This window comes from Muscardinus avellanarius, assembly GCF_963383645.1.
Source record: "Muscardinus avellanarius genome assembly, chromosome: 9".
NCBI classification, from domain to species: domain Eukaryota; kingdom Metazoa; phylum Chordata; class Mammalia; order Rodentia; family Gliridae; genus Muscardinus; species Muscardinus avellanarius.
The window spans coordinates 4,321,530-4,349,118 of record NC_137795.1 but is presented as its reverse complement, the minus strand read 5'-3'; the positions used below and the strand labels follow the sequence as shown (position 1 = coordinate 4,349,118).

At 39.5% G+C, this 27,589-nt stretch overlaps 1 protein-coding gene across 1 annotated transcript in view; it reads left to right on the top strand.

Moving 5' to 3' along the window:
* ITPRID1 (ITPR interacting domain containing 1) overlaps positions 1–27,589 on the top strand; it is a gene marked incomplete at both ends in the record, with an annotated part of 90,027 nt that overhangs the window by 50,032 nt on the left and 12,406 nt on the right. Inside the window, one exon of the mRNA XM_080701828.1 lies at positions 27,357–27,439. Within this exon, the coding sequence (XP_080557954.1) occupies positions 27,357–27,439 (83 nt within the window). The remainder of the gene's footprint in view (positions 1–27,356; positions 27,440–27,589) is intronic.

Here is a 27,589-nt window from a genome sequence, read left to right as displayed (position 1 = left end):
TGTGAAAAGAAGCCATAAAAGCCAGATTTTTCACTAAATGTGTTTACAGTGCAGTGATATAGACAAGATGAGAGAGGGAAAGACAGACAGACAGACAGACAGACAGACAGACAGACAAATCAGGATGCTCAAGCCTCAGGCTTAAATAAAAGCAAAGCCATGTAGCTAAAACCCTACAAATATAATCTAGTCCAGTACTATAAATTTCTGTTACTCTGACCTTATATTGGAGAAAAGAGCATTAAGTTTAGAGGAATCAAAACCCATGTCCATCAGATTATCATTTTTTTCAGTTCCGGTCAGTTGATTGCAGTGTCAAACAGATTTGCATCCATACACAGTCTGCATACAGAGGCTCACATTAAGAGACAGGCTTACAGAATCTTCAATATAAGAGGTAAAAATTACATAGGCTATTACTTTCAAATATGAATATCAAATACTGCATCAGAGTTTTCTTCAAGGTAATTAAAGAGGAAACTGAAAGTTTACAAGAAGGTTTTGAGGATAAAGATATAAAACAAGATATTTTCAGCTAAGTATTTTAACTGGGTTTCCAGGTCACTGATTGGTTGATTGTGAAGATGTTCTTATCCGTCACTGATGTGCTGATTATTTTGTTGGTGATCATTTCCCTTTGTGCGTATTGGCAACTCTTTCTATATCTTCTCCACTATCGTATCAATATATTTTTCACAAGGTAAATTTTTACATCAGTTAAGCTAGAAAATCTAGTGATTTCAATTTACTCTGCTCTTCTTTCTCTCTGGTAATTTCTATTCTTTTTCTTTCTGGATGGGATGATTTCTCAGCCTTTTGTGAGGCTGTTATGCATTGGTTTCCCTTTGGCTTTTTCTTGGGTTAAAGCCTCTATCACCTACAGCTCATGATTTCTCTTTCTTTAGGATTTTTTTTTTCTTATGGAACTGGGGTGGAACCCAGGGGCTTTTCTACCTTTGAGCTATACTTTCAGACCTATTTTATACTTTATTTGGAAACAGGTACTCACTAAGTTGCTGAGAGCCTCACTAAGTAGCTGAGGCTGGCTTCGAACCTGCGCGATCCTCCTGTCTCAGCCTCCCAAGCACGGGGATTACAAGCGTGCGCCACCACGCCAGGCATCTTTCTTTAGAAATTTCCTTCATGTTTTTTTTTTTAACCAAAATAATTTTATTAGTGCAATGCAATTATACATGATATTAAGGTTCAATGTCGCACAAACATATATGCTCACAGCTCCTTCCACATCCCACCCCCATACATATTAGTGAAATTTGTAGTAATACCTTTATATATTGCCATAGTGTTATTTAACTGTTTTATTCCTCGATCCTTCCATATCCCCTCCTTAACTCCCTCCCTAGTTTCCATCTACTATTCTACAGGTCTCTCTCCAAATTATTAAAAGTTCCTTAGGTTTCCATTTTACTCTCTAGCTTTAACATGTGGGAGAAAACATATAAGCCTTGTCTTTCTCAGACTAGCTAATCTCATTTAGCATAATACTCTCCCATTCCGTTCCATTTTTCTGCAAATGACATACTTCTGTTCTTCCTTATGGCTAAGAAGAAATCCACTGTGTATACACCACATTTCCTATATCCATTCATCTGTTGAATGGACACCTGGCTTGGTTTCTTTGTTTGGCTATTGTGAATTGTGCTGTTATAAACATGGATACACAGGTCTGGCTCTAGTATTCTGACTTTAATATTTTGAGAAAGATACCAAGAAGTAGTAATAGTGGGTCATATGATAAATTTATTCCTATTTCCACCCTCATTTTTGTCATTGTTGTTGTTTTTGGAGATACTGGGGTCCCTGGAAGCCCTTCTACCTCCGGGCTATGCTCCCAGACACATTTTATACTTTTTTATTTGGAAACAGGGTCTCTTAAGCCAGCGCGGCTGGCTTCGAACCTGCACAATCCACCTGTCACCGCCTCCCAAGCACGGGGATTACAAGCCTGCGCCACCACGCCTGGCTTCCACCCTCATTTTTTAAAAATGTTTTTGTAGCTATAGGGATGGAACCCAGGGACATTGTACCTTTGAGACACACCCCCAGTCCTATTTTTCAGTCTTTTTATTTTCTGAAACAGGGTTTCACTGAGTTGAAAATGGCCTTGCTAAGAAACTGAAGCTGTCTGTGAACTGCGATCCTCCGGTCTCAGCATCCTGAATAATGGTATTACAAGCGTATACCACCATGCCCAGTGCTACCCTCATCTTTTTTAAAAAAAAATTTCTAGCATTTTTACTAGACTTAAAGAGAACGATTAGAAAGCACACTCTGTCTTCTGTGTGCTTTTCTGACTAACCAGATGTTGCTCTTCCTGCCGATGCACAGCTGGCCCTCTAGGATCTTAGCATCACCAGCTTAGAGATTTCCTTGGATTGGATTCCTATTGCATCTTCTGTTTCTTGGAACTTCTTTATTTTGATTGATGGCTTCACTTTGATAAAGAGACATCTCCGTTAGTTTCCAAACAAATGTGCAAAAGAGGTCAATTTGGGGAAACCTTGGGTATGTGAAAATGCTCTCATCCTGCCTTCACACTTAATTCTGTTGGCTCAGCTTCAAGTTCACAGTTCAAATCTATATCCTTCAGAATCTTGAAGGCCTTGTTCCATTGGCTTATTCTTTCAATGTTATGCTGTTGAAAACTGTTAAGTTAGGGGAGCCCTGGTTTTCCTCTTTTAGAAGCTTAAACATTTTCTTGTTGCACTTGTTCAAAATTTCAAACTAATACGGGCCTATTTCCATCCACTGGATAGGGTCCACTTCAATCACAAATTCCTACCCTTCAATTTTTTAGTTTTATACTATTTGTAATTTTCTAACACTGGCAGTCCCTCTTTTTCTTCTGAAAATTACATAACTTAAATATTAGCACTTATGAACTGGTCCTCTAATTTTCTACTTTATTGGTTTTTTAAATTTTTTATTGGTGCATTGTAGTTGTACATCTTAATGGAGACAAGATGGTGAAGGCGTCCATGTACACATTACCCAATTAGGCCTTACGCAGTTCCCACCCCATTCCCTCCCCCTCCCTCCTCCTCATGTTCAGCTTAGTGATTGACTTTGATGTGTTTTTAAATGTATTGTTTAATTCCAATTTCTGGAAGATTTTTCAGTTTATCATCTGACACTTTTATTAGATTCTACCAAGGCTTGTGTGTTGAAGGTATGCTTGCCAGCAAGCTACTGGGAGTTGGTGGGACTTCTAGGAGGTAGGGCCTCATGGAAGGAAGCCGGGTCATCAGGGGTATGACCTAGGAAGGCATATGAGGATGCTGGTCTCATCCCATCCCACACTGTTGCCACAACATGAATAAGCAACCTTTTCTACAGGCTTCCACGATAATGAACTGCAATGCCACAGGCCCAAAGCACCAGCAACAAGCAACCGAACACTAAAACCTTTGAGACTATGAGCCAAAATAAACCTTTCCTCCTTTTAACTTGATCATCTCAGGTATGTTTTCACGGTGACAGAACACACAGATTTATTTCTGTCTTCATATATTTAATGTATATGAGTCATACTCTTTATAATATTTGTTTCCCAGTAGCATCTTATTCTTGTATTACAACTGCAATTATGTGTTTCCTTTTTGAAGATATCAGTGATAATTTATGTGTATGCATGCCCATGTTTATATATTTGTCTGTAAAGTTTTCTTCTCTCTACCTATTTTCTTATTGTGTAATTATTGCAGTCTTCATCTTCCTGTTGGGAGTATCATAGGTACCCAGCAATCATCTGCTGCATACTCAAGATTAAGAATTAATGACTAGCTGAGCCGGGCGTGGTGGCACACACTTGTAATCCCCGCGCTTGGGAGGCTGAGACAGGAGGGTCGCACAGGTTTGAAGTCAGCCTCAGCTACTTAGTGAAGCTCTCAGCAACCTAATAAGACCCTGTTTCCAAATAAAATATAAAAGGGTCTGGGAGTATAGCCCGGAGGTAGAAAGCCTCTGGGTTCCACCCCCCATTACCACCAAAAAAAAAAAAATTAATGACTAGCTGGACGTGGTGGCACACACTTGTAATCACCGCATTTGGGAGGTGGAGACAGGAGGATCACGCAGGTCCGAAACCAGCCTTAGCTGGCTTAAGAGACCCTGTTTCCAAATAAAATATAAAATAGGTCTGGGAGTGTAGCCCCAGTACCACCAAAAAGAAAGAAAAATTAAAGACTAAAAAAATCTCATTACAAGTTCTAAACATATAGGAAGGTTTATTGAATTTGAGCTTCACTGCAGGCTGGCCTAGAATAGATAATTTTAAGAGGAAACTCTGTATTAATACATATAGACCAATTTTCTTGGACTGCTCAAAGTCCTCAGAGCATATTCTTCTAATCTCCTGGATAGAGTAACAGTGAACTTGTGATCTGAGAACCCAGCTAATGAAAACTTAGAGGTTTGGGCTTTCAGCAATCCACGTATGTGTATCTATGGTAGACATTAACAGAACACCATTGGAGCGTCTGTTTTCTCAGATTCAGTGAATCAATTTTCGTTAGTTTTCTAGGTTGAAGGTGGGGAACCTCTCAATAGGATGAGCTTGAGAGGAGGGGAATCTGGGTATAACTTCCCAAATAACTCATGGAATTCTGTTGTCTTCACACCCCCTTGTACCTCAAGTTATGGAAGTTATTACTCTTGAGGTTCTTAGATTTTTTTATGATTCTGAGTTGTACTTAAAGCTGGTTCTTGGTTGTTTTTTTTTTTTTTTGATTCATGATTGAGCTTCTTTTAGGAAGTCACCCACTTCCATCTGTTTTCTAGCTCTTAAAAGAAGGTGTTATCTCCTTCCCTTATGTATTTTTGTTTATTCTTTCATTAAGTCATTTATTTTATAACAACTTTATGTGCTACAATATTCACCCTTTTGATATAGATATGTATACATATAACTTGGAGATTTTTATAGGATATTCACAGTTTATAACTATCACCACTAATTTTAGAGGCTTTTCATAACTGCAAAATAATGAATTTTATACTTTTCCTTCTTTCCTTCCTTTTTTTCTTTTCTTCTCTTTTATTATGTATGTGGTACTAGGGACTGAACTCAGGGACGTTCTACCACTGTGTAATACTCCTAGCTCTATATTTTATTTATTTATTTATTTTTAAATTTTTTTGGTGGTACTGGGGTTGGAACCCAGAGGCTTTCTACCTCCAGGCTATACTCCCAGACCTATTTTATATTTTATTTGGAAACAGGGTCTCACTAAGTTGCTGAGAGCCTCACTAAGGAGCTGAGGCTGGATTCACACCTGCGTGATCCTCCTGTCTCCGCCTCCCAAGCAGGGGGATTACAAGCATGAGCCACCATGCCCGGCTTTCTTTTTGTTTTAATTTTTAAACAGGATCTTGCTATGGTACTGTGTGCTGGCCTCAAATCTGCAGTCCCCCTATCTCCGCCAGCCAAGTACTGGTATTACCATCATTCTTTACTACTCCCGGCTTCATTTATTAAATTTCTGATGCTGCCGGGCATGGTGGCGCACGCTTGTAATCCCCGCGCTTGGGAGGCGGCAACAGGAGGATCGTGCAGGTTCGAAGCCAGCCGCGCTGGCTTAAGAGACCCTGTTTCCAAATAAAATTATAAAATAGGTCTGGGAGTGTAGCCCAGAGGTAGAAGGGTTTCCAGGAACCCCAGTACCACCAAAAATAAATAAATAAATAAATAAAATAAATAAATAAATAAATAAAAATTTCTGATGCTTACTCCCCCACCCAAATCTATGGCAATCATTAATTGATGTTTTACCTTGGTGTCTATTTTGGAAATTTCACATAAATGGAATTATTTAAGATGTGGTCTTTGTGAATTATTTCTTTCAATTCTGCATCTTGGCTATTATGAATTATGTTACTGTGAACATTCACATTTAACTTTTTGTGCAGACTTACTTTTTGATGGAATTGATAAGTTATGTGGTATTTTTTAGGCCTTATTTTATTCAGCAGATAAACCATATTACAACTCCTCAGCAATGAATGAACATTCTCCTTTCATTGGCTATATTTGTTATTATCATTTGTTATTTTAGCCATGCTAGTGATACCTTATTGTGGCTTTGATTTGGATAATAGTAAATGATGTTGAGCCACTGTTCAGCCATTTATCAAACATATGCATAACTTGTGTGAAGAAATAATTTAAAATTTCTGCCCATTTTTATTTGAGTTCTTTTTGTTTCTGCATTCTCAGAGTTCCTTACAAATATTCTAGATATGTCTTTGTGTATATTATTTAAAAATATTTTCTCTCATTCTATAGATGATCTTTTTATTTTCTTGTTACTATCATTGGAAGCTTGATTATGTATTATTATTATTATTATTATTATTATTATTATTATTATTATTACTAGGCATTGAACTCAGGAGCATTCTACCTCAGAGTTACTCCCCAGCCCTATTTTATTTTGATTTTTTGGAACGGCGTCTCGCCAACTTTTGGAGGGCCTCATTAACTTGCCGAGGATGACTGCAAACCTGAGATCCTCCCTTCTCAGTCTCCCAAGTTCTGGGATTGCAAGCCTGAGGCACTAAAGCCAGCTTGAAGCTCAGTTTTAAATTTTGATGACGTTCAATGTATTTTTCTCCTTCTGATTGTACTCTTAGTTTCATATCTAAGAATCCATTGCCTAGTACAAGATTGCCACAATTTACTGCTATTTCCCTGTAAGAGTTTTATATTTGTATCTAGCAAAATATTATCCATGTTGATTTTTGTACATGCTGTGAGGAGGTTCAGTTTTATTCTTTTACATATGGATATTTGGTTTTCACCATAAGTGTACTAACAAATGGTGCTAACAATTTGTCCCCTTTGAATTGCCTCAGTACTTTTGTTGAAAACGAACTGACTATAAGTGTATAAATTTATTTCTAATCAGCTTTCTCAGTGTTATCTCATTGAAATATATGTCCATATATAGTGAATTATATGTATGTGATTAATTATTTTTCTTTTGCTACTTTCAAGATTTTTTTTGTCTTTTGAGAGTTATACTATCATATATCCAAATGTCCCTCTTTCTGAGTTTATTCTAGTTTGAGTTTACTGATTTTTTGTTATGTACAATAATTTTTCATACTTGGGAAATTTGTGGCTATTTGGGAATTTGCATCTATTTATTGAGGTCCTTTATATGCCTCCTCCCCATTTTTTTTTTGTTTTCTTAGACCTCCACTATGCATATGGACACATTTGACAGTACTCACCAGTCTCTAAGGCTCTGTTCATTTTTCTTCATTTTTCTACTTATTTTTACAGCTGGATAATTATAATTGACTTATTTTTGAGGTTTCAGATTCTTTTTCCTACCAGATCACATCTAATGTTATATCCCTACACTGACTTCATTATTTCATTTATCACATTTTGCAACAACAAAATTTTAGTTTTTTTTATAATTTTGTTCATTTAGTAATGTTCTGTACTTGATGAGACAATGTTCTCATATACTTCTTTAAGTCTTCAGAACAGTTTCTAATACTTTAGAAATAGCTTTCTAGAGAAAATATATACTCCAAAGAAATATATATGTATGTATGTATGTATGTATGTATGTATGTATGTCTAAATATACAGTGTGTATGTGTGTATGTAAATAGCCACTGATTTATTGTTTCTGTAAAATGAATACATTTGTGCTTTCCTAAGAAGAGTATTTATTTTTATTGGCTACTTTTTGTTTTATTAAGATGTGTGTTGACATTACTTTTTCTTTGCATGTTTTGTGGTATTTTATTATACACTGGGCATTTAACTAATATAAATTTTTTAACTCAGATATTACCCTACAGCTTGTTTTAATGTTTGTCGTTGTTGTTGTTGTTTTTTGTGGGGTTGTTTGTTTGTTTGTTTGTTTTTGGTGGTACCGGGGATGAAACCCTTCTACCTCTGGGCTACACTGCCAGACCCATTTTATGTTTTTCATTTGGAAACCTGCACGATCCTCCTGTCTCCACCTCCCAAGGGTGGGGATTACAAGCTTGCACCACCACGCCCGGCCATGGTTTCTTTGTTTTTAAGAAATTCTCCTGGAATAGTCCTGTGAAGTCTGTACTCTTTGTTATGTGCACCCGTTGAAGTCTTCACTCAGATTTCTGAGCATTCAGTTACTGATTGGACAGAGATCTTGAACCAACAAGTTTGCCATCATTTGATGAATGGTTCTGTGTATTTATTGGGGCAAGCCTTCAGAACGCCAGCCATTTACAACTCAGTTTCGTCTTCACTAGCTATTTGTGAAGGGCCTCACAGTCACACAGATGGGAATGATTAGTTTTCTTGCATCTTTCCTGGGCATGCAAAGAGCCCTGAAAAAAAAAGGGGTGGGGGACTATGTGTGTTCATTCTACCCTTTGGGTCAGAGTCTATGTTTATTTTATTATGAAATAATTTACTTTATTTAACTCAATCTTTGTTTATTATGACTACCTGATAGTCTACCTAATTATTATTAAATAAGTGACATAAAATGTTCTACAAGTACAACATCTGGTTGTAATATACCCCAGAAGAAAGGATGATCTTGTTTAAGGCCATTCTTTCCTTAAATCTGTGTATGACCAGCAATTCTGTTTTGCTTTAGTCTAAGGCCAGATCCAGCGGTGATGTTTATATTTATGTGTATGACCAGCAGCACTCTGGGCTTTTCTTAATTTGAAACGTGATGTCTCAGCAATGCAGCCCTCACGTTGCACTCTCTGCCCTTTCTACATTATAACAACACTAAAGTGCATTCATGTCACTCCTCTAGCCTCAAACAAGATTCTCAGTGTTTTCTCAGAGTTATCTGTAGTTTTCAGATGTTGAACTTTGGCTCAGAGGAGTCAAGTGATCTGCCACAGAACAACAGTTAGTATCTGCCAGCTTTGGGAGTCAAATAAGGTTATCTATATTGAAGTTTAGGGGCCTCTTCACTATACTATCCGATGTCTTTACCCCAGTTACCATGGAGTCTTTGATTAGCATTTTATAGAAACTAGTGTAGAGTCAGGATTTTCTCTGTATAATCTAAAGACTCAAATTGTCTTTCAAACATTTATCAGAACCCCCAACCCTCTCCTCCTGCTTTTTGCCTTTATGACCAAGTATTCTATTTAGAAAAGGAATGAATCTAATCTTGGTGGTCTGTGAGTATAGTGTGGATGTTCTGGTCATGTTCCAATTGAGATAATTACATAGTCTCTTCCCCCAAATCCTCTGTTGCTTCCATTCCAAGTGACTGCTGCTTTCCTTTTTACAAATCGCTCCTGGGTACCACTGTGAGGTGATAAACAGCTGGAGAGGCTGCCCCAGAGGTGGTCACATCAGTGGTGGGTGAACTCCTCCCAGTGGGATTTGTCTATCAATGTGTTCAATTTTAACGCATTTGGCATCTTTCAGGAAGAAACAGCTAGAGAAGGGAAGATCCTATGATTACTCCTGTAACAGTAGATTTGAAGCACCACTCTAATTAAGATGGAGATAACATCAATAATTAAAAAGTGATAGGCATTTGTAGAGAGGGTGATTAGTATAAGTTTCTCAATAACAAGTGTTTCATAGATAATCTATCTCAAAATTTAGACTTAAATTTGAGGTTACCAAAGATACCATACCTCCAGTAGTAAGCATTCCTAAGAGAAGCAAGTGGGACGTTGAAATAGTGACCAAAGCCTGGCGTGGTGGCGCACGCTTGTAATCCCTGTGCTTGGGAGGTGGAGACAGGATGATTGTGCAGGTTCGAAGCCAGCCTCGCTGGCTTAAGAGACCCTGTTTCCAAATAAAAATATAAAATAGGTCTTAGAGTATATCCCGGAGATAGAAGGGTTTCCAGGAACCATAGTACCACCAAAAAAATAAAGAAAGAAGGAAATAGTGACCAAATCTCCCCAGTAGTTTAATTAAAACAAAGTGTGCATCAGTATAAAATTAAAATCATTTTGCCTTCATGAAAGAAATGTGAGTGTAGACAAAAGAGTTTAGGGAAAATTGTTCCCAAGGGGACACATTCTCATTGGTCCATTAACAGAGACACTTTGGACAGGTTCTTAATCACTTAAATGATTCACTTCCCCATCCTTTAAAGAAAAATATCACCATACTTCTGTGTCATCATTTTCTGGCCTAGATTCATACTCCCTTCTGTACCTAAGTACCTATGTATGCTACCTACGTACAGAAGTTCAGTAAATTTGGTTGAGAGAATAAAGATAGAATATTTAATTTCAAAAGAAAATATTCGACTTCTTAAACAAAGCCCATTTTGATATATTCCTAACACACACAAAAATCACAAAATCACAGCAGAGAAAAAAACACTAAAGTCTCTGTCTGTAGCAAGGGAAATGGTGGGAAAAGAATTTCAGAAGTAAAATATTTATTGTCATTAGAGAAATTGCTGATGCTTTCAGGACATTTTAGTCTGCCATGGCCTCTCTGGGGCCCTAAGGAAATGAGTGAAGACAGAAGTCGTCCCCCCCCCCAGAAAAACCTTTAGACAACCTCACACCTCCTGGGGGCCTTCCATTGCGACATCAGCCACAAAGATCAAAGGAGTGACATTTCACCAAACCTAAGATCACTTTTTTCTACTTATATATTCTCCAGACTCTACCCAATTTGATCCTCTTCTTCCAAAATAGAAACAAACAATTCCCTTTTGTAAATAGGTAGGGATGTCTGTGGGAGAGTCCAAAGTGAGCACATTTGCAGTATTCTTTGGGGGACCTTTCCCATGTCCTGTTCTTCTGACACACAGAACTATTAATCTATTAAAGAAAAGGCATCTGAATGTTGCCAACTCTTTATATTCACTTTCCATAAATCTTTTGTTGAGAATGTTTCTTTGCTGATCCATTGCCTTATCCCAAGACAAAATACTTTCAGGGGTCCCTCCTTCGTAGAGTAGAGTTGATGTTCACAAAGGTTTTGAGCCAAGAAAGCAAGAAAGGTCAAAAGCAGATTTTTAAAACTCCCTTTCCTAAATGGGCTATACATAGATCTTTATGTTTAACATGTCCCTAACTTATTCTTTGTTTAAACCAAATTTGTAAAGCTAAGTTTGAACTATACAATAGCATTTTTTTTTTTTTTGGTAGTGGTACTGGAATAGAACCTATGGACATTCTATCTCTGAGCTATACCCCCCAGCTTTATTTATTCTTCTAGTTTCAAACAGGGTTTTACTAAGTTGTGGAGGGTCACAAAAGTTGCTGAGGCTGGCCTCGAACCTGCAATTCTCCTGTCTCAGGCTTTCCAAGAACTGGGATTACTAGCATGTACCACCACAGCCAGTTTATACCACAGCATTTTTTTAAAATTTCCTGGCTTTTTAAAATAAATTTTTGGTGCATTACAATGCACCAATATATACCATATACCATAGCATTTTGAAGGCAGAAATAATATCTGATTTTTGTTCAATCCACACAGAATTTACCTTAGTGCCAGGGCATATGACAAACACTCAAAAATCTGTATACAGATGAAACAATCAAATATGCTGGTAAATAAAGTGTATTCTTTTATTAATTTGGGTAAAGTGTATTCTTTTATTAATTTGGGTAAGCTTTTCTTACAATGTCTTTAAAACTTTTGTCTTTATAAAGTTATTTATAAGTGCCTCGTCAAAAGAAAGTGCTCTCACCTAAAATTAAAGCAATAGATTCAAATACACTGAATGTTAATAGACAGGGTCTTTATTTGTAAATATTTGGTGATGACAAAAATCTTCAGTAAACTGGATGTGGTAGTGCATGCCGATAATTCCAGCACTTGGGGAAGGGGGGCTGAGACAGGAAAATATCAAGTTAAAGACCAGCTTCAATTCAACACCAGCCTCAGTTCAAGACTTGCTAGGTTGCTGTTTCAAACAAAATTAAAAAGAGCTGGGGTATAAGCTGGGCGTGGTGGTTCACGCTTGTAATCTCCGAGCTTGGGAGGCTGGGACAGGAGGATCGCACAGGTTCAAAGCCAGCCTCAGCTACTTAGTGAGGCTCTCAGCAACTTACTGAGACCTTCAGTAAATAAAATGCAAAAATAAAATATTTTTTATTTAATAAAATAAAAGTAGGTCTGACAGTATAGCTTAAATAAATAAAATATAAAATAAAATAAAATATAAAATAGGTCTTAGAGTATAGCCCGGAGGTAGAAAGCCCCTGGGTTACACTCCCAGTACCACTAATAAAAGAAAAAAAAGAGCTGGCATATAGATCAGAGGTAGAATGTTCCTATACTCAATCCCCTATGTGTGCACGTTCGTGCGCGTGTACACACACACACACACACACACACACACACACACCCCTTCATTAAACTTCAGAAAGACTTTAAAAAGTCTTCTGGTTAAATCTATGATTTTTTTCAATGTTAAAAAGGAACCCAAGTTTATTCTAAAATCAAAGAAGAGACAGAAGTTCAAGTGGGTTGTAAACTTGGCAAAAACATGTTCTTACCAAGAAATAAAAAAGGATTTGGTTTCAAAATCTGTTACAGTGCAGGCATCTTCTGGTTTTCCTTTTGTAAGAGCAAAGTCCCAGAAAAGAAAGAATTATAATATCATCTGACAAAGTGAAATATACTTTCTGCAACTAAAGATATTAAAATTATTGATCTAAAATTAGGCAAAAGAGGTAACTCCCTTTGAAAAATCAATTGGGAGTAAGACAATTCAAATTCAAGCATTTAACCTCGTGTTCTGAGCACTGACATTGAATCATTTTACACCGACCTCACTAATTTGGAACCACTAAATAGAAGTAGCTTTCTCTAATGTATTTCTCTTTGCACTATACTGTTTTTAGGTATATGATATTCTTTTCTATATTATGCTCCCTTTGTTATCATGAAAATCACAAAAAAGGAATACAACCATTTAATTAGATTTTTCTCTAGCAGCTATTCAGGATATCCTTTCTGAACAGTTTTAAATTCAAACAATTTTCCACATGTTAGTAAAATAGTGCTCTAAAGTAGGAGTCAGTGCTATGGGGGCCCCAGTTGAAGGAACTTAATTGTAAATGTGCCCACAGATTATTATGAAGCAGCGTTACTCTTTGTAAGGGCTACTGAACATCCTAAGAGCTTATATTTGGAATGTCAGACTATAAACTTCCAGAGAAGCCAAGTCTTACACTCCATTGCGTTTCCTAATGTAGCACATTGCCCAACACACAGCAGACACTCAACAGACACACGTCCACGGCATGGAAAAATAGAGCAGTCTTTCCTCTAGAAAGCTTGTCATCCAGCTTTATGATTAATTTATTTTATTTCAATGCTTAGGAGGTGTTCCTGTGGATTATATGTCTCTTAAGATATATGTTTGGTGTGATGTTCTGTGATATTTTTCATTGCTATGAAATCAAAATAAGAGGTGTTCTTAGCAATTTTCTTTGCCATCAACTTTATCCTTAATGTGTAGCTTGCCCACTAGACAAGCCCTTTGAAGACTGGGCTGCATCCTCCAACTCTCCTCGTCCTTCAGTCAGTGTCTGGAAAACAGTGTCCTATCAGAGTAAAATGTCTTGGAAGAGTAAAATTAACGTTGTTGGTGCCAAAAAAATGGAAAAGTAAAGTGGAAGACACTCTTTAGAGGATCATCAAAATGCAAGTGAGCCAGACAGAGGTGAAAAGATTAAATTTGACAGATAGGATATGGGTAGTGGTGTCCCAATCTTCTGTCCATCTTTCTTCCAAACTTGGGTGAGTTGAAGTCCCTAAAAACTTGAACTTCCTTTTTATCAATAAGGAGATGAGTAAGAATTAAAAGGGAAAGATAAAACATGATGTGAATTCCGGGGTAAGTTTTCCAGCTAATTGTACTAGAGCTACCTTTCAGGCAGGGAAAATCATATTCAAAATGGTTTCATTAAAGAGAGTTTTGAAGAGACTGTTTACTGAAGTGGGTGGGATCCATGGAAGCAATACGAGATGGGGAAGCACCCCAAGCCTAGCAAGAGGAGAAAGCCAGTCATTATCCCCTTCATCCTGAAAAAAAAACAAAAACAGAAGTAGTCTGTCACTATAGTCTGTAAAAGTTAGAGTTTTATAAGAAAGACTCACTGGGAGCTCTTAGCATAAAGGTGCAGCCATTTTCAAAAAGTATCCTGAATATCCTCTCTTTTCTGCCTTGCAATCTGCTGCTCCTCCTGGCACCTACCACTGACTGGACAGGAGTGAAGGCATGGAGCGGGGCAGAGCTGAACATGGCTGGAATGGAAGGTGACGGAGACGGGGAGGGTGATGCAGAAGAGCCGGCACGGAGCCGGCCTTGCTGGGGAGCTTCTGTTGCTCACAAACCCCTGAGCCACCTGTCCTCCAGGAGCCCTTCAAGGCCCAATCTTTAGCTCGAGTTTGGATGAAAACATCACTGAGATAACTCGGTAGCTACTTTGTCCTTTTCCCTCTTGGATCATCATTTTGATGCACTGGTCTGCGATGTAAAGGGACCACTTCCTCTTGCTGTCAGAGCGCTTGATGAAACCACCTGCCAATCAACTGGTTAATTCCAGCAGAGATTAATATATACCTCCCAAGCACTAAAGTCAGTTTCACAAGAGAAACAAACACTTGGAGTGATTATCACTGAAGCTGTGGTAGTTGCATCAGGATAGAAATGAAAAGCTCAAAAGAAATTAATATTACAAAATATGAAATCTACCTACAGGCTCAGGTGGTCATCATTTAGCCCCGGAAATTTCTAGTCCTCCATTTGCTTTATTTTATTTTATTTTATTTCTTTTTAGTACTGAGGATTGAACCCGGGGCATCCTACCTCTCAATTGCACCTCCAGACCTTTTTAATTTATTTTTCTTTTGGAAACAGGGCCTAAGTCCTGCTGAATTGTGAAGGCTGGCCTCCACTCTGTGGTCTGTCTCAGCCTCCTAAGTACTGGGTTTATAGGTATGTGCCACCATAGCTGGTTCTATTTCTCTCTTTTCAAAGGTTTAAATCATTCTTCCAGGATAATGAGTGCAGATTTGGATCTGTCTCTTTATTTTTCTCTCAGGATTATCAAATAAATAATTATTCATGTAGACAAAGAAGATATGTGTGTTTAAGTAATACAGTCTTTATAGATTCATAGAAATGCCCTGGTTTAGAAATATGTAATTATGTTAAATTCTGGCTCGTTTCAATAATTCCCTTCTCATTCCCTGCCAGGAAGCTCAGGCAACCTGGCCTCTTTTCCTCCCTCTGGGCAGCAGCAGAGCTTGCGGTGGAAGAGAGAGGGGAGTCAGATACCCTCGGGTCACTCTGTCCCTGAATAGATATTTCTAACGTGTCCTGTTCAACATTTTTGTAGTAGTGAGTTGATATGAAAGTTGTTTTTTTTTTTTTTTTAAGAAGTCTGAAAACAATGCCAGAAGAAGCAGTGTGAATCATGTATTTAAAAATACAATGGTCATGCCGGGCATGATGGTATAGGCCTGTACTCCCAGTACTTGAGAGGCTGAGACAGGAGGATCACAAGTTTGAGGCTAGCCTCAGCAACTTACTGAGACCCCGTTTCCAAGTTAAAAAAATAAAATAAAAGCTGAGCGTGGTGACTGAAGCCCTTTGAACTCAGTGAGACGCTGTTTCAAAATAAATAATAAAAAATAGGGTTGGGGCTATAGCTCAGAGGTAGAATGCTTCTGGGTTCTATCCCTAGTATTGCAAAAAGAGAAAGAGAGAGAGAGAGAGAGAGAGAGAGAGAGAGAGAGAGAGAGCTAGGAAGGAAGGAAGGAAGGAAGGAAGGAAGGAAGGAAGGAAGGAAGGAAGAAAAAATTAGCAGGATGTGGTGGAGCATGCTTGTAATGTCAGTACAAAGAAGTCAGTCGAGACAGGAGGATCTCAGGTTCAAGAACAGCCTCAGCAACGTAGTCAGACTCTCAACAACCTAGTGAGACTTTGTTTCAGAACAAAAAAATAAAAATAAAAAAGACCGGAGGTGTAGCTTGGAGGAAGATGTTTCTGGGTTCAATTGCCACTACCACACACAAAAATAAATAAATACATACATACATACATACATACATACATACAATCAGTTCAGAGACCAAAGGAGGCTTTTTTTTTTTTTTTTTTTTGGCGGCCTACTTATCCCTCAACAAATATCCTCATGTTCATTGTCAGGAGACAGTAGAAGTGCATCAGTTCCATTCTAAAGTGGAAATATTACAACTCGAGAGTTCATTGCCCTCAAGCTGTCATATGGAATAACACTTCAGATAAGCAAAGGCTAAGGAAATAGAACATTCATGGATTCTTCTTGTTTGTAAAAAAGCATCCAAGATTCGCAGCATCCTACCAAACGAGGAAAATCCTTTTTAATAGGACAGGCAAGGTAAATAATGTGAATTATCATGAGCACTCCTTAAGGAGGAGAAAGTTTTTAAAAATAACGATTGCTGCATCCAAAACTCCAGATCATATTATAGGCACTTACAACAGAAGAAAAAAACTCTCAACAAATACTTATTGGGGAGTCAATAGAGACTATTTAATTCTTGAAAATGACAATTATAATTGGAAATATGTTCTAATTTTTCATGTTACCACTACTTAAATTTTTAGAAATTCTATGTGCCTTCTGAATCACCAGAAGGAAAAAATTAAAAAATTATAGCTCACTTGGCAAAAGAATAAACACAAAACTAATTATATTAATAATACTACCCAATATTGAGCATCAGGCAGTAAGCTAAGTGTTTTATATTATCTCCTTTAATCCTCTTTTAAGTCTCTGAGATAGCTATTTTTGATGCAGTGTAAAATCAGGTCTGCTTAAAGATCCACAATGGTGAGTCTTTATTAATACACAAGTAGAATAACAAATAGACTAGAACTTGTGTCTGAGTTCTCACTGATTAATATTAGTCACTAGTAATTTTGTATGAATAAATATTTTGAGGCTAAATTCCAGCACAGCAGGAAAGATCATGAACTTTGAGCGATGCCCATTTTCAGAATAAAAAGACAACGTGCCCTCCGCGCACACATTTTACTACATCAATCCCAGTTATAGAACTAATTAATATAACATTACATAAAATAATAAGACCAAACGCGTATCTTACGAAAACTGTTATAGATGGAATAAATGCACCTACCAAAGAAAAACACTCTAAAGCCATTTAGAAATTCTATTCACACCAAACATGGTAGTGCATGCCCGAGACTTTGGGAGGCGGAGACAGGAAATTCACTGGTTGGAGGCCAGCCTCGACAACTTAATAAAGACCCTCAGTGACTTAACAAAACTTTGTTTAAAAAACAAAACTGGGGTGTAACTCATAGGTAGAATGCCAACCCTGGGTCAGTCCCCAGTATGAAAAAGAAGAAGGAGGAAGAAGTAAAGGAGAAGTCTTTCATATTTAAAATAAAGATAAATATCAAAATGAATGGAAAAAATATCAAAAAGAATACCAATGAAAAAAATTATAGCATTACTACATTAGAGTGTAGAATTTTTAAAGTACATATAAAAATTTATAAAAATAAGGCCAAAACCAAGATGAGAAGCTGATGTAGTCTTCTCTATTTTTGTAAAATATATGCTGATTACTTTATTGATAACATTAGAAAATAAGTTTTTAAAAAAGTAAAGAGTGAGGCAAGGCCGCTACTGAGGCCTCCGAGGCCAGGTTTGGAGCCTGCTGAGGGGTTAGGCCAGTGCTGGGGCTAGCGAGGCCAGGATCAGAGCCTGCCGTGAGGCAAGGCCAGTCCTGGAGCCTCTGAGGCCGGGATTGGAGCCTGCCGAGGGGTTAGGTCAGTGCTGGGGCCGGCGAGGCCTGGATTGAAGCCTGCCATGAGGCAAGGCCCGTGCTGGGGCCTCCGAGGCCAGGAGAGGAGTCTGTTGAGGGGTTAGGCCGGTGCCAGGGTCAGCGAAGCTGGGATGGAACCTGCCTTGAGGCTAGGCTGGTGCTGGGGCCGCCAAGGCCAAGATTGGAGCCAGCTGAGGGTTTAGGCCGGTGTGGGGGCCAGCGAGGCCAGAATCGGGGCCTCCCATGAGGCAAGGCCGCTGCTTGAGCCAGTGAGGTCTGGATCAGTCCACCAGGTAGCCAGGCCACTACTGGGGCCGTCAAGAGTGGGATCGGTACTTGCAACGTGGCATGCACAGAGAAATATCGCAGAATATAAAAACCAGATGCTTCCCCTAATCAGCAATAACTAGAAATGGGCAACAGGAAGTGGTCGAGCTATAGAAAGGGCCCTATAGTGAAGCAATTAAGGTGACCAATCAGAGGGTATGGAATAGGGGAGGATGGACCCTTTTTTAAATGCAGGAGGTACATAAACAAATGTATCAAAGTTAATCACCAAACAAGCATGGGATTGAGGGAGGGGGAGGAAATGGGATGGGGGCTGGATGAGGGCTAATTGGATGATGTGTGCTTGTATATCCTCTCAAGTCTTGTATTCCAATGTGATATATGATTACAATGCACAAATAAAAATAAATTTTAAAAAAACAAGTAAAGAAAATACCACTAACTCAAGAAGAAAATATCCTGAAATTTCAATAACTGTTGAAGAAATTAAGAGCTGATGTCTCCCTATGGTCCCAGCTACTGTTGGTAAATAATGAATAAATTGAAAATTGCCAAATAATGTTATCTTTTAGGGTTACATCTTTGTCAGGATTTCTGGATAACTTATTTTAAAAACCTATTCAGATAATTTTTACAAAAGTAACACAATCATTTGTAAAAGAAAATGCCTGTGTTCACAATCACACACATGCAAATGTACACGTAGATTACGAAATAAGCATTTTGGTAAGAAAAATTCACAATATGTAATGTGAAAGGAGGATATAAAGTGTGTGTGTTATGATTACTATTTTTAAAACACATATACATACGCTTAAAGAAAACTCACTATTTTTTTTTTTTTGGTGGTACTGGGGTTCCTGGAAGCCCTTCTACCTCCAAGATACACTCCCAGACCTATTTTATATTTTTATTTGGAAACAGGGTCTCTTAAGCCAGCAAGGCTGGCTTCGAACCTGCGTGATCCTCCTGTCTCCGCCTCCCAAGCGCGGGGATTACAAGCGTGCGCCACCACGCCCGGCACAACTATATTTTGATATATAGAAGCATTTTAATTGTTTTTCTGCATGGTTCAATTATTTTTCATTTCCCAGAGATTCTTCACCACTGTATTACTTCTGTCATATAGTACAACAATGAATGGTATTGTGCCAAAGAGAAATTAATTCTAGAGAGAGATTTTTTTTAAATGTTGAAGGAAGATTATCCTAACCAAAAAACAAAGAAGAAGCAACTAAACCTGAAGCAATAAGTAAAAGAAAAAAGAAAAGAAAAGAAGGGAAGAATCCCCAGGCTGAAGAGTTTGGAATAAAAACATCAGCAGGTGCGAAATGGAAGTTATCAACATGCTATCTAGAAGTTTTTGTAGGGAAGAAACTCCTGTGCCCAAGACTTCTGGCACAGATGCATTAAGTTGTCCCAGGAATATTTTCCATAACTACTAACACTTCCAGCTTTCTTCAGTTCCAGGATCAGTCAAGACCAACAAAGGGTCCAGAGATCTGTGTCTTTGCTGTCTGTGGAGCAGCTTAGGATGGCACAGGACCCCTGGGGACTGATATACATTTGCACAAAGGCTCCCCCAGTGTGTGTGAACAGTGCCTGGGCCTGCAGCAAGAACGTTTTGCAAAGGCATAAGTGAGACCAGTAGACATCAGAATGAAGATCAAAATTATCCTTGACACATGAACTAGACCAGTTCTACAAAGATACATTTAGGTTTCCTCAATTTCAAGACGGAGACTGATTTTGTGTGACCCACGGCTGGGAAATTAACACAGGCCATGGAAGAGCTGAAATACTCGGATGTGGATCGGGAACGAGGCCCCCGTCTTCTATCCTGGCCAGGCTGTACCGCAGCTCCTAAAATGAGATGCTGGTGCCAGGGTTTACAGCCAACGTTATTAAGTAAAAGCGCTATTCCAAGGTACAAGGGGGAAGACGGCCTGGAAGCCTGCCCTGTGTGGACTGCATTAAAGGATCTGGGGAGGTTGAAGTTGAGGAGAAAGCTTTCTCTCTCTCTCTGAAGATCCTAAGAGGACTGTTTTCAGAAAAGGGGCAAGGCATGTTCCCAAGGAACAGGACTATCACCAAGAAATGAAAAACGCTGTAGATGTGGCTTACTCTAAATATGTACTCTCTAAAAGCGTGCCTGTGCTCTGAGCACGTGGAGTCATCCCCTATCACCAGAATCTGTAAACACTGGTTAGATGACATCTCTAATGAATATTCTAGAAGGGATTCCTGCATTGCATGGCAGGTGACATCATTTTGACTTTTTACCTGGGTACCTGCAGGCTGTGGCCCATAGGTTTTGTTGTTCTACAAAACATTTAAAATTATTCTTAGAAATGCCTTTAGGGGACAAGTCCTGTAGCCCAAAGGACCCACACTGCTCCTCGTTATCCTCATCTCGCTGCTCCACAGAACTGGGCCACCTGCCCGGCTCCGAAGGGCGTCTCCATGTGTCCAGGATGCAGTGTCCTCTCCAGTTCTGAGGTAAAGCTGCTCTGTGACTCGGCCTCACCACTGGGCCATCCCACAATTTTCTGTCATGGGAGGAAGGAAGGGATAGGAATTTGGCAATGAACTGGGTAAAAAATAAAACTGCCTGATGAAGACAGTTAAGTGAGCAGCGTGAGGTTGGAACTTTTCTTTCTCTTTTTACCACTTTGAACCTAATGACTTCACATACCCACCAGCATTTTTTCTGTTTCTTTCTCCTAACACTTATATTTCAATTCCATAGGTCGACTCCCTTGCTCCACCCTGAGCCTCTATGAACTCAGACTATTTTAAATGTTAAACTTGCCACTTAGGATTCAGAAGCTTCTGTTATCAATGCCGTCCAGGAAAGTGGCCCTTCTGGTTGATTTTTCTCAACTCCAGCCATTACGAGGTCATCGTGTCTCTGCAGTTCTTGGTTGGTGTAATGCTGCCATCTAGTGACTGTTCACACAAAGTGCCCGAAGGGCTGGCCGCCTTCCAGGCAGGGTCCTTCTACAAAGGAGGGTAAAATCTAAAGCCTGAAGACAGTTGTATACTGAAAAGTTAACTTCTAATGAATATTAATGTTTTTTTTGTGTGTGTGTGTGGTACTGGGATAGAACTCAAGGGCATTCTACCTATCCCTAACTCTATTTTGTTTTTTTATTTTGAAACAGAGAGCCTTGCTAAGTTTCTGCAGAGAGCCTTGCTAAGTTTCTGAGGCTGACCTCAAATCTATGATCCTCTGTCTTAGCCTCCTAAGTACTGAGATTACAGGTGTGTGCCACCATGCTGAGCTCTGAATATTAATATTGCTTATGGTGATCAAAAACATTTAATAATTATATTAATGGTGACTGAATTATAATAGTTAACAAGTTAACGATGACCACACGACTTCTATATAATATATATATATAAATATATATACATATATATATTAATATATTAATGGTGACTGAATTATAATATTTAACAAGTTAACGATGACCACACAACTTCGAGGAAGGGAGATTGATTGGGCACAGCTTTATGGAGATTCTGGGCTCAGTCCTTGTGCGGCCGGGTCTGCAGAGCTCAGAGAGTGGCAGTGGGGAGTAGAGAGACCAGAAAGTAAGGGCTTTGCTCTCACATCTTGGAGGCTGGGAGCAAGACAGTGAAACAGCAAGGGGATTCAAGAAGAAGGAGCAGTCCTTAAACCACACCCCAGGGCCACACCTTCTTCTGGCACACCCCAGCTCCCTGGTTACAGCCAGCAAACCCAGCACATTGGGTTTACACACTGACAAGATTACACCCTCTGGCATGACATCAACCCTGAAGCTTTGTGCACGAGCACTTCAGGGAACATCGTGTATATAACCATAACAGCTTCTCAATCACAGATAGAAAGTAGTTCAAAAGATGTTCCTTCTGTACTGACCATGCGCAGACCTTTTTCTTGTCTCGATTCCCTAAACAATACAATATAAAAAGTATTTGCACAGAATTTACATCTAGGACGATTTAAAATGCTATGCCATTTTATATAAGGGACTTGAGTAATTGAGGGTTTGGGTATCTTGGGGGGAGGGCGGGGTATCCTGGGACCAATCACCTACTGATACCAAGTACAAGTATATTTTCATTTGTCTCTGACTTTTGTGGACCAAATGGAACATGGACAAACAGGCTCTAAAATGCCATTTTGTTCTAATATGTCGTGTCACCCAAGCATTGTAAAAAGGGAAATAGCAGCTATCATATCTGAAGTTTGTATTCTAGAATAATAATTATTCAGAAAATTGAAATAATAATGATGGGCTAGGTGTTTCTCACAGTCTGTTGTGAAAGTCATGCACAAAAACATATAGAAAAAGCAAAAGGTTCCAAAGTAGGTTAGGCAGCTGGGCGTGGTGGCACACATCTGTAATCCCAGCATTCGGGAGGCTGAGACAGGAGGATTGCAGCTTGCAGCCAGCCTCAGCTACTTAGTGAGGCCCTTTGCAACTCAGTGAGACCCTGCTTCAAATTAAGAATAAAAAATAAGGATGGGGGTGTAGCTCGAAGGTAGAATGTCCCTGGGTTCCATCCCCAGTACTGCAAATAAATACATACATACATACATACATACATACATACATACATACATAACAAAAATACAAAGTAGGTCAGGCCCATCCTCCACCAAGACTCTAGCCATCCCACTTAGCATCTTTGGGTCCTCTGATGCTGTCGTACGGGGATGGGAAGTCGAAATTAGTCCTGTCTTATTCTCTCCTGCCTGAATTCTCTGTCTACTCAGAGGAGCTGAGTAGAAACAGGCTGCCATGCCACTTAGAGGGGAAGCTTGCAACAGGAGGATTGTGTAGAAAACATTTAAGATAAGGTGCCCCTCCATACTCGATCTACGGAACAGCTCCAACCATAGTGGCCAGGGCCTTTGCCTAATGCGGAAAAGTGTATTTGAAAATCTGCATTGAGCTTTTGAAAAGTAACTAATTATCATTCCCTTTTTTTTTTTTTACTTGCTACTCTGAAAGGGTTTGAAGCATTCTGATACTGGTTGAGTTAATTTTAAAGAAAGCAGTAAAATCTGAAACATTACATAAATTAAATATTACACATTAAATTTCCTGCAATAAACATACAACCAATATTCACTCTTTCCTCTGACGATACATATACTATTACACAGCTTCAAGGTTCTATGCAAATTATGTATCCTCCTTAAAGGAATATTTCTTAGGTAGCTCTGTTCATACAAAGAGATCAATTTTATAACAAAAGTTTGTTTTTGTAGTCCCCTTTACATCTTTGTTATAAATCGCATAGTACATTGCTATAATTTTGTTTGAATAATCAATTGTATTTTAAAAGGTTGCCAGATAATAAGAAGATGCTTGCGCACATGTCTTCTTCTAGTCCTCAAAAGATGGTGGTACTCAACTATTTTCTCTCTTGGGTTATTCATATGAAAACTTTGTTGCCATCTTTATCCTTGTTAAGTTTGTATGGAATGTGCCCAATTTCAAGGTTTTTCTCTTTATGATTCTGTGGGCTGATTTGATTTTGATGTACCCTGGTACAGTTTTCTTCGTGATTCTCAGGCTTGGGGTTTGTTGGACTTCTTGAAACCAATTTTTTTTTTCTGTTTTTCTCCTGAAACATCTTTCAAATGCCATTCCTTTCATAGAGTCTATGTATCAAACTTTTTGGAGTTTTTGCACAGCTCCCTGAAAGGCTTTTAAATTCTTTTTTTCTTCATCTCTATCTAGAATTTTTTCTATAGGCATGTCTTTATTGTATCGATCTTTTTCTTGTGTAGATTTTTAATTTTCCGTGAATCTTCTCTGGTATAAATTTTACCAGAGACACTGTAGTTCTCCTTTATAGAAGTTCAGTTTGAGTCTTTTTTAAAGTCATATCCTGAAAAATCTCCAGTCAACATATTTCATCTTTCCTCTAGCTTCCTGAACATATGGAATATAGTCATCGTAAGTGTGTTAAGGTCCTTGTCTCATATTCTGACATCTGTGTCACTTCCAGACTACTTTCCATTGATTGATTTTTCTCCCTAGTATGAGTCACATGTTCCCACCTCTTTACATGTCTGGTATCTTTTATTAGGTGACAGTGAAGATCTTAACTCATTGATGCTAAATATTCCTATAAATGTTATTGAATATAGGTATGGGACACGATTGAGCTATTTGGACAGTTTGATCCTTTCAGGTCTTGATTTATTGTATATACTTTTACTGGTGCACTCTGATCTCACACCATAATGCAGTTCGCAGTGGGAGTGACTTACCCGCCCACGGCACTTGGTGGCTCTCCCCCGGCTCCCTCCTCACGCCCCCACTTCCCCATACAGGATATTGAGATTGCCCTGATGGCCTCACATAGGTTCACAATGTCAGGGGAGGTGTTCATTAATTCTCTCTCCCCCTATTCCTTCCCCTAGAATGCCTCCCTCTTTCTACTGGGCTTTCTCCCTCATGATCTAAAGTCTCTCTGGTATCCCAATTACTCCCTAGCTTCTGCATATGAGGGACAAAGCACCACATGCCCCTTCACGTTCTGTGACTGGCTAATCTTATTTAGCATAATGTTCTCAGGTCCCTCTGTTTTCCTGCAAATGATGTAATTTTGTTCTTCTTGGTCGTTGAGTAGAATTCCACTGTGTGGATATCCCATACTTTTGTAATCCATTCGTCGATCGATGGATACCTACATTGCTTTCATAATTTGGCTCTTGTGAATTGTGCTGGTTGCTTTAAGGCAGGTTAGGAGTGCCCAGAACAGCGTTCATTCTAAGGTTTGTTGTTCCTTACCTCTGAGTCAAGATCCTCCGAGTACTCTGCCCCCACCCCACGCCTCATGGACTCTGAGGGCTGTCAGTGGGGCGGGAGCACGTCCTGGTCCTGGCTCTGTGTGGGTGCTGAGCAAGGTGGCTCTTTCCCAGGCTTGAGTGTGTTCCCAGTGTGGGAACACATCAGTACTCAGCTGGCGACTGAAGAGAGACCTGAGAACTCTTTCCAAGTGGCCCTGCCCTCCCTCCTTTCTGCCCTGAGAACTCTACCTGCCTCAATCTTGCCAGATTCTTGTCCCTTTTACTTTAATTTTAAAAGTATGCCCAACATAGTGGTACCTCTCTATACTCTCAGTATTTGGGAGGCTGAGACAGAGAGGTAACAGGTTTGAGACCAGCCTCAGAACTTAGTAAGATCCTGTTTTAATGAAACCCAGGGGCATTCTACCTCCGAGTGACTCCCCCAGCCCTATTTTTTACTCTTTATTTTTAAACGGGGTCTCACTGAGTTGCAAAGGGCCTAAGTAGCCGAGGCTGGCCACAAACTGTGATATTCCTGTTTTCAGCTTCTGAAATGCTGGGAATACACGCGTGCGCCACCACACCCGGCCCATTTAAAAATTTTTTTTAAATAATAAAAAAGGTTTGGGGATTATAGCTCAGAGGTAGAATGCCCCTGGATTCAAGCATCACCACCAAAATTAAATAAATGGATAAATATATAAAAGCAGTCAGGCTCTGCCTGGGCTCCCTCTTCCCCTACCTGATCTGTAAGCTCAGGAGTCATATCCGCCTCAGAGCTTGCTATTTTGAGGAGTTGCCTATTGCTCAATGTCTTGGAAACTTTTTTTTTTAAATCGGTTGTTTCAGGTGGGAGGAGTAATTTAGACCCTGTTACTCCAGCAGGCTATAAGCACATTAGGTCTATTGTTGGTAAATAGTTTCCATATTTTATCCTGACCTATGCAAAAAGAAGTAATGGCTAGATCAAAGGCATTTATTATTTCAAAACTTTGCTAAAATTTCCTCAGTCTCTCCTGGATTTACCTACTAAGAACTGAGGTCCCCTGATTTTTTGCTTATATTTATTTATTGTTATGGCACTGGAGATTGAACCCAGAGGCATTCTACCTCTGAGCTATATACCCTCAGCCCTTTTTAAAAAAAATTTGTTGTTTTGAAACAAGGTCGTGCTAGGTTGTTGAGTGTCTCCTAAGATGCTGAGGTTGGTCTTAAACCTGTAATCCTCCTGTGTCCGTCTCCCAAGTACTGGGACTACCGGCATGCACTAACATGCCTGGTTAGTTTTTTTGTTTGTTTTGTTTTGTTTTGAGGCTTAATTAAATACTACAAGGTTTATATTTCCTAGTTCTAGAAAGGTAAGCCTGTTTTTCTCCACTTTGGTCTTGAGGTGATTCAGCTGTAATTCAGGCTGAGTGGGCCATGTTGGGGACTGTGTCCACTGGCCCGTACTGGTAGAAAATTTGGAGCTACTGATGATGGAGCCATCTGTCAACCTGGATTTAGAACACCTAAGCAGTGGCTGAACACCCCCTCCCCTTTAACTTTTCTCTAGCAGTTAATTTCTGAATAAAACCAAAGCCCCTATTTCTCACTTAGATACCAGATACCCAATCATTACATCCACCCTAAACCATCCTTTTCCTTTTAACTCATTTCCCAGACCCATGCCCAGTCTTTCCTCCCAGGTCAAACAGAAATCCTCTCTTTGCTTCTGAATTTTCTCAGGCGGCTCCTTATGAAGTAGCCTCTCCAACTTTTTCCCACCAAACGATTTCTTATTTTAGCTGATAGTGTGGTATCACTAGAAGTATTCCTCATTAGAGAAGAGAGGAAAATATCCCATAATTTAATCTTTAGCAGAGTGACCGTCTAGTAGCCACCTATTTCCCCTGCCCTGCAATAATATAACACAGTATTTAGGAAATAAAGCTCCAGGTGGATTTAGAATTTCAAGCACTTGTGCTACCCCTCATTGTGTGCACAGACTCGGCGGTGCTGTCTTTGCCGTTCCTGCCACCTGTGGTGACAAAAGCCATAGTCTCAACATGAGCATGGACTCGTCACCTAACTAGAGTCCAGCTAAAATTAGGACCCGATTCTTATTAAACTTTAGTGAGAGGGGAAGGATATACACGTGTCCATGCGCATCAGCTCTGGTCTTTCATTGTTTTGTTCGTGTGGCATTTCAGGCTTATGCTTTTCCCCTCGTCTCCCAACCACACTGTTTAGTGTTTTAAGGAAACGCAGATCCTCTCCTTGTAGCTTTTTACCCCATGTATCAGGAAACCAGAGACGTAGTGTTGCACGACCTCTCGCACAATTGCCGGCAACCAAGAAACAGAAAAAAAGTCCTTGTGACTCCTGTGTCCTCCCCACGTGGCACTTCGCAAGGAGCCCTGCCAGGAGGCGCACTGAGGCTTGGCCCCAGTTCCTGTTGGCAGCGGGTTGTGATTCACTAACCTCAAGGCCTCTTTCTTTCCACAGGCACCAGGGTGGACAGAACAAACAGCTGTCAGTCTGACAGCAGCGGGTTTCTGGAGGAGCCACCGGAACCCCTGGCCCTCCAGGTAGGACAGGCTGGATCAGCAGCGCCACCCGGCCTATCCTGACCAGGGCAACAGAAGGAAGGCTAAGCCTCAAGTGCCTGCCACATTCAGCAAGGTTTGAAGGCAGGAGCCACGTGCAGCCTAGGGGCAAAGAGGGGCAACGGAGTCTCA